We start from the raw sequence: 13240 nt of genomic DNA on the forward strand, positions 1-13240 counted from the left end.
ATTTTCCATTCTCTCAACATGGCCAAACCCCCTCAACACATTCATATCCACTCTAGCTGCTAACTCATTTCTTACACCCGTTCTCTCCCTCACCACTTCGTTCCTAACCCTAACTACTCGAGATACACCAACCATACTCCTTAGATACTTCATCTCAAACACATTCAATTTCTGTCTCTCCGTCACTTTCATTCCCCACAACTCCGATCCATACATCACAGTTGGTACAATCACTTTCTCAAACAGAACTCTCTTTACATTCATGCCCAACCCTCTATTTTTTACTACTCCCTTAACTGCCCCCAACACTTTGCATCCTTTATTCACTCTCTGATGTACATCTGCTTCCACTCCACCATTTGGTGCAACAACAGACCCCAAGTACTTAACCTGACCTCCTCAAGTAACTCTCCATTCAACATGACATTCAACCTCGCACCACCTTCCCTTCTCGTACATCTTATAATCTTACTCTTACCCAGATTACCTCTCAACTTCCTTTTCTCACACACCCTTCCATATTCTGTCACTAATCGGCCAAGCTTCTCTTCCGCGTCTGCAACCAGTACAGTATCATCCGCAAACAACAACTGATTTACCTCCCATTCATGGTCATTCTCGTCTACCAGTTTCAATGCTAGTCCAAGCACTCGAGCATTCACCTCTCTCACCACTCCATCAACATACAAGTTAAACAACCACTGCGACATCACTCACACATCTCTCTCTCAGCCCCACTCTCACCGGAAACCAATCGCTTACTTCATTTCCTATCCTAACACATAACTAAAAAATTAAAAAATATCTTAAGATCAGTTACAACATTGAAAGAGAACAGTCATATATAAACTATAAAAACAAGACTTATGTAAGCCTTTTCAACAAAAAAGCAATAGGTAAAAGTTTGAAATTCTGAAGTTCCACCGATTCAACGCTAGATTAGGAATATCATTCCACATTCTGGTCACAGCTGAAATAAAACTTCTAGAATTCTGTGTAGTATTGTGTCTTCTGATGGAGAAAGCATGACTTAGAATTAATATTTCTTCAGAATATACTGATCACTAAAAATTGTATACGACTTTCTCAATATGCATAATTTTTGTGCAATTGAAAAAACAGACCGAATGTGCTTTTTAAAAGTCAATTTGGAATCTAAAATTCCACAGAATTTTAAATTAGCTGCATAAAGTAAAACCGACATTACCAATACAATGATTGAGATATTGAGAAGCCACTGTCCTTGAACATCTTAAAATCATATTCTGAGTTTTGTTAGGGTTTAATTCCATATTGCATAATTTGCACCATGTACTAACTTTAGCTAGATCTCTAGTAAGGGATTCGGCAACCATAGGTCTACATTCTGGAGATGGAATTGATACAAAGAGAATAGCATCATATGTATATACATCTCACTTGTTTTCTAGACCAAACACCATATTGTGCCAATATAGTATGAAAAGTAATAGGCAATGAAAGCTACCCCAAGGCATACCAGAGGTTACATTCCTGTGATCACTATGGTGCCCATCAAAAACTACTCTCTGCAATTTGTTACTTAATAATTCAATACAAAATTGATGTTGAGAAAAAACTCCTGCTTCCATCTGCCAAGGCTTACAGAGAGAGCAGTAGCCTTCCACAGTCAGACTGAGAGGTACTTATCGACAAAGATCGACAAAAAAATCTGCGATATGTTCTAAAGATACTAACAGATCGGGATATCACTGTTTGTGGCCATCTTGGAGCAACCAGGTTATTCTAAAACCTGACAAGATCAAGTCTTGAATGGCCAGCTAGTGAACCAGACTCAATGAGAAAAAGTGTAGACTTCCCAAGATGTATCTGGCTAACAGCTCTATGGAGTGATTTGCCACACAGATGTGAATCTGCTTGTCTGCTTACAGAGAAATATGGAAACTGTGCCTCCTTGCTTGTTGATGTAAGCTACTACGGTAAAGCTTAGGACGTGTTGTTGCTCATCAACACTACTAAGTGCTTCCTCAAACATTCTTGGACTGCTAGTACAGTATCTCATAAATGTTGATCCAGAAGCCTTTCTTTTGCTGACTACACACCTGACACAAGCAGGTTGCCAAGGTGAAAGCCCTAACTCTCCTTTAACATAATGAGAACAGTTGCATATCTGGGGGTGGGGAGCCATGAGAGACTCCCCAGAGGATGTTTCCTTCATTCATTCAACAAGAAAGATAAGCCTGAACCTCCATTCTAGCTGGAAGAGAAGAGAATGGAGGCCAACCAGAATTCCTCTAACATAACTGAAGGGATCTCCGGTGTAGATGTCCGTGACTGAGCTTCTTCAATGAGGATGAGTGGCCAAGAAGACTTGCCAACGTTGAACCGGATGTACCATTTGAGAAGAATGGTCTTGCTACCTCTCTAACCTTACTGATGCAATCAACTGATGGAAATTCTCTCGCTGGTGCTTTATCTATCAGCATGCCAAGGTACTTTAACTTTTGCTTGTATGCAATAATTAACTACAAAATTACCCCAATCCAAGATAATGGCAAAAGAAAAGTAGAATATTTTCAGCTTGAACCAATTGCATCATTGAGAAGGCCAGGATCCACCATTTGTCTGGATTCTGTACATCATAAGACATATCTGGTAAAAGAGAAATCATAGCTGCCATCAGCGTGAACACTAGAGAGTAGTACACAGTCTGAACACAGGGCTTAGAACTGGTATACAGCTCCGTTAAGGAAGAAGTGGTGTATTTCCTACATACTGTACACATCATTACTCTTAATTACAATTACAGTGGAGCAATTTCCAATACGACTAATGAATAGGCACTTAGGAGTACTGACTCTTCAGAGCCACTGAAAGAATGAAGTCTCCTTCTTTGATGGAACTCAGTAAAGAACATACCATTACATTCTGAACCCAATTTCTATAAAAAGTGCCTCTCCTGCCTTCAGTTGCTTTCTCCAACAGGAAGAGTAGACTGTAATAGCCTGAAGATAAGTCTCAAATGTCTTTTGAGTGCAATCCACTCCACCATCCTTTCACCTCTGCAACAATGCTAGGTCTTTCAGTGATATTGGAGGATAATTACAGGACAAAGTATACCCCAAAGCTTCAGCAAATGGCAAACTAGGCAAGAAGCGCAAACAGTCGCTTTGGCATGACATAAGCCTTGCCAAGAATGATGCCGGAGAGACTTAGCCTTTCGGCTCCTTAAACGCATCTTTAACGGGACGCGGAAAATTTGGAATAAACACATATCTTTAACGGGAGAGGGATAATTCGGAATAAACATATATCTTTAACGGGAGAGGGATAATTCGGAATAAACATATATCTTTAACGGGAGAGGGATAATTCGGAACAATCATGCCCCAAGGGGCAGAGTGATTGGATCTATCAACGATTTAGCCATAAACCAATGCCGTGTCCAACCTACACTTGCATTCCTATTTTGTTCCATTACAGTATTAACATGAAGCAAATATCAACAATTCAAACCAATAAGTACTGTATGAGAAAAATATTAAACAACCTTAGATAAGACGAAACAGTAACACTGTACTTGGTGCAGCTGAAGACAAGAGTGAAGACACTTTGACAGGAAAGTGTAAGGGGGGTTACTCTCCTGTGGTCATCACCTGTCATTAACTACCTTGCTAACGATCCGTGTTGCCAGTGGATCTACCTATGAATTCCGACTGGTAAGGAAAACGGCCTAATATGACAAATTCGAAGATAATTTGTATTTTTCCTAACCATACAAACCTTAGCTATTTACAAAGGGTATTACTTTTAGCGTAGCTGAAATGACGAGCCATTAGAATTTAACGAGGGTGTATTACCCCCGCGCTAGTTAGCGGGGGGGTAGGGGAGTGGTAGCTAGCTACCCCTCCTCCCCCTCACACACAGGTGAATACTCACTTTCACTTAGAGGTAGGACTTGTCTTGGGGGACAGGGCTGGCAGGCAAATATGTGTAAATAGCTAAGGTTTGTATGGTTAGGAAAAATACAAATTATCTTCGAATTTGTCATTTGTTCCGTAACCGAAATACAAACCACGCTATTTACAAAGGGTGACTTATCCCTTAGGAAGGGTGGAAAGTCCCCAGCCATACTGGCTTTGGCTTTACCCGGGGACTCAGAATCCGAGTGAGTCGCACTCGAGAAAAGGAGTCCCTGCACCTCACAAGTTCCTTGCTCCGCAAGGAACCATGTGTGTGAAGGAAGAAGTGTGACCCGTCCTAGGCAGTTGACCTGGAGTTCCAGAAGGAACTCTGGGTTAGGACGTTCCCAATACCACCTCGTCAGGGTATGGGGGACGCGACAGTATTGACTCAATACTCGGAACACAAGGAAGCATGGTTTACCTGCAGAGGTTCGAGGTCAGCTATGCAGAGACCAGGATGCTGCTTCCCCATAGAGGGGATGATGAAGAAAGAAGTAAGGGCCAGACATACTTCTTACGTTCATGCAGACTAAAACCTGATAACAATGCCCTCAACCTTCTGCTACCTGTCCAAAAAGGAGCCTGAGGTTAGACCAGCTGTTGTGTAGCCACCACAGAGCGATAGAAAACGTATCGAGACTCCTGTGGGTCACGCCCTGCAGGAAGCGGGCTGCGAAGGTCATTAGACGCTTCCAGACTCCAGCTTGTAGCACCTGCGTCACAGAGTAGTATTACTCGAAGGCGAGGGACGTTGCGATGTATCCAACATCATGCTGTAGGGCGACGTGACGGGGGAGGGTCTGAAGACAGGTCGAGATGAATGTCCTTGAGTCCGGGCTGAAGAGGTATACTGGTGACTCTCCCCCCATGTCCTCCTTGTGCTCCCAAATCGGCTGCAACTGAGGACAAACTGCAGCTGTTCCCAGCGCTAACCTCTCGATTCCTTTACTGGCAAGAAAGAGAAGGTCTTGGGACATCAGACACAGAATGGAGACTCGAAATCTTGAATGAATCGGACCGAAGGGCCGGGACCCTCAGATTCTGAGTCTAGCCAACAACTCAGGAGCGAGCCTGAATGTTGCCTTCCCCTCTTCCTTAGAAAGGGGGGAGTAGTAAGAGACCAAGAAGATTGCTTACACACTGGCCGTGGCCAGAGTGAGCAGAAGACCCAAGGCGGAATACAATCCGAGGCCTGTCGTAAAGGGTCTTGAGAAGATCTCTTAAAGGACTAAAAGTCCGAGCCATGCTCCAAGTTGGAGGTCTTCCTCCGACTAGGGCAGGGACGATCGTAGCTTCGCATGAGCGAGGATAGATCCAGCGGGCAGGAAAAAGTTATTCCTTTAAGCCTGAAGGTCAGGGAAAGGCTGAGCGACAGGCTTCATTGCCGAGAGCGGAAAGGAGTTTCCTCCCGCCGAAAGGCAATAAGACCGTTATTGCTGGAGAAGAGGCCTCAAGGGAAGAGGTATATCTCCCACGGCACCAACCACCTTAGACTCTTCACTTTGCCTGGGAGACCCCTGTGGATGACTATCGCAGATGATGCGACCTCCGTACCGCGACTGTAGCGGGTTGTCTCTTCTAGAGGAGGAAGCGTAGTGTCTCCAGGCATGAAGCCGAAGCGACGCCCCGGTTCGGGAGAGATGTCGCAGTGTGGTTGCTTGAGTAGTCTGCGCCGTGGGAGAAGCTCTCCCGGGAGTTCCGTCAGGGGAAGCAGAGGGTCCAGAAACCGTTCTGCGCATAGTCCCAGTGGAGCTCTCTCATTGAAAGGTTGACAGACAACCTGGTCTTGTTGAGACCCATTGTCCACAGACAAAAAGGAGGGAAGACGCAGGCGTCGAAGTTGTCCCACCATCACCGGAATGCATCTTGCCAGAGTCTCGGGGTCTGAGACTGGGGGGAAGAATAGCGGAAGCTTGAGGTTCCAAGCTGTCGCGATCAGGTCCCCCAGACCAGCACTTGCTGGTTACCCAAGGTCAAAGACCCCCAGGTACACTCTCTCTATGAGGCTCTGCTCGGATAGTCTGAGAGAAACATTCCCCTGCCTGGAATGAGAGAGCCGATGGTGGTATTGAGAGAATCTCAATCATCCCGGTATCTCTACTGCAAGATGTGAAGGTGTGAAAATGCGTCCCCTGCTGGTTAGAATGAAGTCGACGCGCAACGGGGCGACTCGGCAGGAGCTGTAGGATCTGAAGAGGGGCCAGACTAAGGCCCCTAAGCCTGCCTGAATGATGGAGAGGTATCCTTCAGGTCTTGACCATAGGCCTGGACCGGAACATGCCCCCCCCCTTTCCTTTGACGAGTCCGAGAACCGCATCAAGAATGTGGGGAAAGGACGAGAATATCCACTACCATCAAGAGGCTCCATAGGTCAACACCCATTGCAGGTCTAATAGTTCCGCTGGTCCCATAGGGCCAGGGAGTCCGGTTAAACATTGCCTGAAGCCACCGGAACTTGGATCGCCCCACATGGAACTTATCCTGAGGCGACCGTTCGGACTATAGACGGGTCAATAAGGAAAGAAGAACTAGGAAACGTTCCAAGGTAGGGCTGAAAGCTCTGCTTGACTGAGAACAGGTACTGCGACTCTCCTCAGTCTTGCCACAGTCAACCGAAAGGAAGGCTCGGAGGATGTGGTAACAAAATCTGGCGTCCCCAGGTGGTCACCCATCCAAGTACCGACGTTGCTTAACCTCGCTGGATGGACGAGAAGCGGGGTTTCCAATGTGGTAAGGCGGTTGACTCAATATCATGGCCAGGACTCCAGATGTTGAGGCAGAGGAAGAGAAGGCTCCAAGCAAAATACCATGAGCCCACACTCATGGTAAGCATCCGGAAGCTTGTCCCGGCGCTGAAGAAGGTCGAAACCCGAGCCTACCGGAGTTGATCAGCCCTCCAAACAGCAGAGGAGGCGGAAGCCTGCACCTGAACGGCCAAGAGGAAGGCAGGGAGAGTTCTCTGGGGAAACAAACCTGCTATGCCACGGCGGGATAGCCACACTGCATCATAAGCAGGAATACTTGCAGTCTAGGCTGAATTCGACGAGCACCCAGGAAGATGGATGGAATGGAAACTGAAAGTACCCGTCCTTCCGATCCAGGGTTTAAGGAGTCCTGTCGCCTCGTTACCAGTCTGATCGATTCTGCTGGTCTACGCTGGCCGAAGTTTGTTCGACAAACTTGATCAGGGCTGAGAGGTCGACTATGGACATCCCCTCTCAGATCCTTCCTTACAAGAAAGGATCGACTGAGGGGGCCGGGGGTGAAGCCGTCGATGATCCTAAGGAAGACCTTCGCCTAAGGTATGGATCATTCTGCCCAACCGGGCAACTCTGCTGACGCTATGGCATAGAGGTTCAGAGACACTGAATTCGCTGACAGAGACGGCAGGCGCGATATCCTTGGCTACTCACAGAGATTGTGCGGGAATGGGCATCGGGAAGCTGTCATTCGGATGAGTAACCTTAAGCATCCTCCCAGCGAAAAAACCTGCAATCCTAGAGTTCGTGAACTCCTTTTAGGACTATGCCCCCCCGGGGGAGTCTCCCGTGCCATCTGTTCCTGACAGGAGGAAACTGCAATTGGACACCTTGTCCCAGTTGTCGTAGCCGATAACTTAGGCCGACGTGGTTGAAAGAAAAGGGCGCTGGAGCCCTGCAGAGTCTGGAAGAAAGCGCCTTGTAGGAGTGAAACCGGAAGTCGATTTACTCCGCACAGCAGCTGTCTAAGTCTCTGTCCTTGGGCACAAACAAACTCTTCTCAAGGATGGAAGGGTGTCTGAGGTCGTCGACCTCCACAGATGAGACACCCGAAGGAAGCCCTCAGTCAGCGCGTCCAGATGGTACAACATCGAGCTTGTCCGCAAGTTAGATACTTAACGACGAAAGGCCAAGGTGCCTGAGCTCGAGAGGAGGAAAGTACCCTTGATCTTCCTGTAGCTTCCTTGAACCAAACCTCGGGCCGTAACCGAGGAGGGAAAGAACCTGGTAAGCTCCCAGAGGAAGAGGTAAGCAGTCACCCCTTGTCCGATGGAGAAATCTCGAACGGAAAGCGCCCCCCCGCCAAAAATCCTTCCAGGGAATGACGGGGAAGGGCTAACCCAGGTTCAGGAATAGAGGAGTGTTGCTCAGATCTCCCTTAAGTTTCTCCTATTCTTGCAAGTGCCATGCTCTGTGTTTACGGGGTGAGGCAGTGTTCTGGAAATACGCTCCAGAAGAACTCGCCAGGCTGGTCATGCTGCGAAAACCCCATTGGGAATCGTGGTCGCAATTGCCCTGGAGCTCGCGCGACGGGAATTCCTGGTGGTCGGCGAGCGATAACCCATAGACGAGCAATGGATACTGCAAGAAATAGGCCAACATTTGTGCGAAGAAACACTGTAGGTTCGCGCGACGGAACACCATCCGTCTGCGCGATGGAAAAACCGTTGGTTCGCGCGTGGGCGAACATTGGAGAGCATGAGCGTAGACGTGCAGGCACGTGGGCGTGTGGGAGCGCAGGCGAGTGGTCGTGCGGTTGCACGGCGAGCGGTCGCGCGGTTGCACGGGCGAGCGGTCGCGCGGTTGCACGGGCGAGCGGTCGCGCGGTTGCACGGGCGAGCGGTCGCGCGGGCGTGCAGGCGAGCGGTCGTGAATGTGGGCAGGTGGATGAGAGCGAGTCCGAGGCGGCGAACGCAAGCGTTAGCGCGATGGCGAGGAAATGCGCTGCCGCGTGGGCAAGGAGGACCGCTGGCGATATGGATCAACAAGCGATCGGTGGTGAGCTGGTGAGCGCTAACGCGCAGGTTGGCGATGGCGCGTTGTGTTAAGCCGACGCGATGGTCGAGCAGTATGCGCAGGTGAGCGATCGTGCGTTGGCGAGCAGTATGCGAAGGTGAGCGATCGCGAGCAGTGATCAGCATGCGCTGGGTCGTGCGATGGTGATCAGTATGCGCAGGGTCGCGTGATGGTGATCAGCATGCCAGGGTCGCGCGATGGCGATCAGCATGCGCAGGTCGGCGGTCGCGCGAGGTGGCGAACAGCATACGCAGTTGAGGGTCGCGCGATGGTGATCAGCATGCGCAGGGTCGAGCGATGGTGATCAGCATCCGCAGGTGTGCGGTCGCGCGATGGCGATCAGTATCCGCAGTTGAGGGTCGCGCGATGGTGATCAGTATCCGCAGTTGAGGGTCGCGCGATGGCGATCAGCATCCGCAGTTGAGGGTCGCGCGATGGCGATCAGCATCCGCAGTTGAGGGTCGCGCGATGGCGATCAGCATCCGCAGTTGAGGGTCGCGCGATGGCGATCAGCATCCGCAGTTGAGGGTCGCGCGATGGCGATCAGCATCCGCAGTTGAGGGTCGCGCGATGGCGATCAGCATCCGCAGTTGAGGGTCGCGCGATGGCGATCAGCATCCGCAGTTGAGGGTCGCGCGATGGAGATCAGCATCCGCAGTTAGCGATGGCGATCAGCATGCGCAGGTGAGCTAGTAGCTGGCGAACTATGTTCCTTCAGAAGTGTTGGAGAACGTTGGCGTGCCGGCTGTAACACACGTGGGCGATCCGGAGATCGCTGGCGAGCTGATGATCGCTGACGGGCTGATGATCGCTGACGAGCTGATGATCGCTGGCGAGCTGATGATCGCTGACGAGCTGATGATCGCTGACGAGCAGAAGGCTACGCGTGGAAGCCTGCGCAAAGAAGAAGAGTCCTTGACCCCGACCTGAACCGAAGTTCTAGATCGCAAGGGCGAACGTGGGCGCACAGGGCGCGTAACAGGAACCAAAAGGAACCGCAGGGATGATCATCTTGAAAGCGCTGACGAACAGGAGAGCGCTGATGAGCAGAAGAGCGCCTGTGTGCTCACACTGAGCAGGAGCTGGAGAGAACACATCAGAAGGGCGCGCAGGGAAACCCTGACACGCAAGGGAAGAACCCCCGTGGGGGCAACCCTTTGCCCTGAAGGGATCGTTGTCCGCCGGGAGACTGATGTCCGTCGGAAGACCGCTGTTCGTCAGGAAGACCGTTGTCCGTCGGGAAGACCGTTGCCCGTCGGGAAGACTAGATCAGACTGCTGTCCATCTGCACCAAGGCGGAAGATCGAGAAAAAGGAGTTGTAGGCTGCAAACGGAGATCCAAAAAGGCGCCTCAAGCACCCTATAGGGAGATGAGAGGCCCTTACGACGAGGCGGACGGTGGGCCTTACGGCGAGGGAGGCCAACAGCAACAGCAACAGGAGAAACCTCCGAAGAGGAGTCTCTATGAGTGTACTCTCTCGCGAACGAAAGAGAAACACTTCGTGGAAGAGACTGGTCAGCCAGTGACCTAAAAGGAGCAATCCTCCGAAGAGGAGCTCCTGCAGTTGCCCAGCCCCTTGAGCGAAACTGCAGGTGCGACCGCTCAGCACCAAGAGCATAGTCGCACGAAAAAAAGGCAAGAGAAGAACCCCCCAAAAAGGGAAAAACTCAAGCCTGGACAGGAAAAACTTCCCTCGGAAGGAAAGTTACCCGCCCAAGGATGCAAGCCTCCTGAGAGTTCTAAAATGAACTGGAGAGCTGTCCGTCGTCACGGGAGTACTACCAGTAGAAGGAGACACGCCCCTGACGAAAATACAAGGGGGGAGGCAGCAACAGCCGAATCCCCAGGACTCAACAAGACAGCTCACACCGTTGCTATATTACAGAAACGAACTAGATCGGTAACTGTAAAAAAATAAAACAAATAATATTAGTACACATTCATTCCCCCGGGAAGGCTCCGAAGAGGAATCCCGAGGGAAAGGAACAAGAATTACACAACAGGCACGTGCCCTCACAACCACTTACAATCGCGGAAGGAGAGCTGTAACCAAAACAGAATTATAACAATTATAATTATGTAACTATGTAATTATGAAATTTAAAAATGAATGAACACTAAAGAAAGAACGAAAACCCCGAAAGGAATCGTTCTACAAGCTGATAAACAAAAAACAACTACAATTAGATTCATAACTAATTGAGACAAACGTACGGCGTAGCAACCCCCAACACGGAAAGGAAGCTAGGCTACAAGGCCGTAGTAACACATAGTAAAAGGGTGAACGACCTCAAGAGAGAGAGAGAGAGAGAGAGAGAAAGACATAAGTCAAACTCGATCGCCACCCATAAAATTACGCCGTGGTGGCCTAACTGCCGAGGCCTCCACGTAGATATCGTACACTACACACACAAATCTGAAAAGGAGACTTACTCATTTCTATACTCAAATATATATACAAACATGAAAACATGTTTACATATATATTGAGTAAATGAAAAGTAAGCGATTAAGTAAAGACAAAACAAACAATGGCTGCCAAGCGAGGACCAAGACAGAGACGTCTGTCACAGTCCGAGCCAAAAGTGAAAGTGAGTATTCACCTGTGTGTGAGGGGGAGGAGGGGTAGCTAGCTACCACTCCCCTACCCCCCCCCCCCCCCCCCGCTAACTAGCGCGGGGGTAATACACCCTCGTTAAATTCTAATGGCTCGCCATTTCAGCTACGCTAAAAGTAATACCCTTTGTAAATAGCGTGGTTTGTATTTAGGTTACGGAACAAATGGGTGCTTATGTAAACTTAACTTTCATTTCAGGGATAGCTGCATCCCATGCATATGAAATGGAGTTGACAATTGTCCTGATGAAAATAAATGTTATTTCCATCATTAACGATCATCGCTCTAACGAAGATGACTTGTTTCCTTTTGTTTTGTTTTTTATATTTCATCAAATCTATCTTTGAAAACAATGTCACAAATGCTGTAACACCAAAAACCAACAAAACATCTGCCAAATTAAATACTGTAAGTATATTCACAATTTCTATACTTTGTTATGTTAGTTTTAGTTCAAACTACAATACAGATCAACATACTGTATATTAAAACATAGACTTCATATCATAAAGACAAATTAGATTTATATGCCAAAAAATAATTTTTCAACATTGATAACTATGCGGAAACATATTCCGTTCCAGACAGAGTACAGCAGAAATTGGAAATTACAATGATGGAGTTCCCTCTGTAGATTTATTTTTCTGTCATTACCCTCACAATTTTGGCAACACTTAACAATTTAAATGGTCACTCTAGCTCCACTGAAGACAATTCCTATTCTAAAGGACAAAAGGTTTGTACTGTGTATTGGGTAGTAACAAACTTGGGTTAGAACTTCTCTCTTAACATATTCAAATTAACTTACAGGTACCTCTCCTGAGTCTTATATATAGATTTTTCCATTATACATATGTATGAAAATTATTCAGATAATCCTACCAATTTCATCTCTTGTTTTTCCAGGGGGGCGCATGAGTTCTCTACAGGCTTCATAACCACCAAAGAAGAAGAAGTACCCGGGCATTTCTCTGGCAAATGTTGAAGTTAATCCACGAAACATTCCTGGAACACCATCAGTCCTTAGTATCTGGCGTGTAAGTTTCCATGGTCCAATGCGATCCTGAGAATTCAATATTCGATAAGAATACAAGAATTTTGATGAACAATGGAAACATCAGATGACCCTTCAGTTCCTGTCTATATATAAGTTCCATATAATTAAATTCCATGTCATTATAGCATTGTATATACCATGTACACAATAATAAAAAAAAGTAACCAAATATTTTAGAGCTAGTGTAATTCAATCGCTCTCAAAACATGATAATTTCATCTAATTATGAATAGAAGTGAATTTATTTTGCTTATATCTGGTCCACATTTATCAAAGTTACTAATATGATCAAGTAACTGATAGTGTTGCATTTTCATGACATTTCAGCATTACGATTCACGGTATTCATTAAACCAGCTTCAGAGTTGTTCAACTTCTTAAACTTACCCTCTCCTTTCTCTTTCACTTCTCAGGTAAGAAAAATGTGACTTAAAATCCATTACCTTGTAAACAAACTTACATAATAAGGAAATGATAATACTGTAGTAGGAAAAACAAGCAGTAAAAAAGCAAAGATAAGTGGAGTAAATCAAGACCTTCAACTATTTACACCAGATTTTCTCTAAAAAAATATTAAAAATTAAATGAGCCCTTTAACAAGGAGATGGATACAGACCAAGCCGGAGAGGTCATTAAAATTGCTTCCTGAGTGGTTAAACTACTGTACTACTTGTTTATCAAAATACAGTACAGTAATAAAAATTGAATTGAAAAAACCCTGGCATCTGCCTTATGAAGATGACCTCATGATTAGAATGTATAAAGAGGAAAATGTTTTTGATGTATAAAATAGAATTTTGGAATTGAATAGTAGAAGAAAAAACTAAAGTCAGGAAAACTGTTGTG

At 47.0% G+C, this 13240-nt stretch overlaps 1 protein-coding gene across 4 annotated transcripts in view; it reads right to left on the reverse strand.

Annotated features, from left to right (window-relative positions):
• LOC137657112 (mitochondrial ornithine transporter 1) overlaps positions 1–13240 on the reverse strand; it is an 85834-nt gene that overhangs the window by 21978 nt on the left and 50616 nt on the right. For all 4 annotated transcript variants that reach the window (XM_068391492.1, XM_068391481.1, XM_068391477.1 and 1 more), the window contains one exon: positions 12220–12400. In XM_068391492.1, the coding sequence (XP_068247593.1) occupies positions 12220–12400 (181 nt within the window). The remainder of the gene's footprint in view (positions 1–12219; positions 12401–13240) is intronic.

Source organism: Palaemon carinicauda, chromosome 1 (genome assembly GCF_036898095.1).
Source record: "Palaemon carinicauda isolate YSFRI2023 chromosome 1, ASM3689809v2, whole genome shotgun sequence".
Classification (NCBI taxonomy): Eukaryota; Metazoa; Arthropoda; class Malacostraca; order Decapoda; family Palaemonidae; genus Palaemon; species Palaemon carinicauda.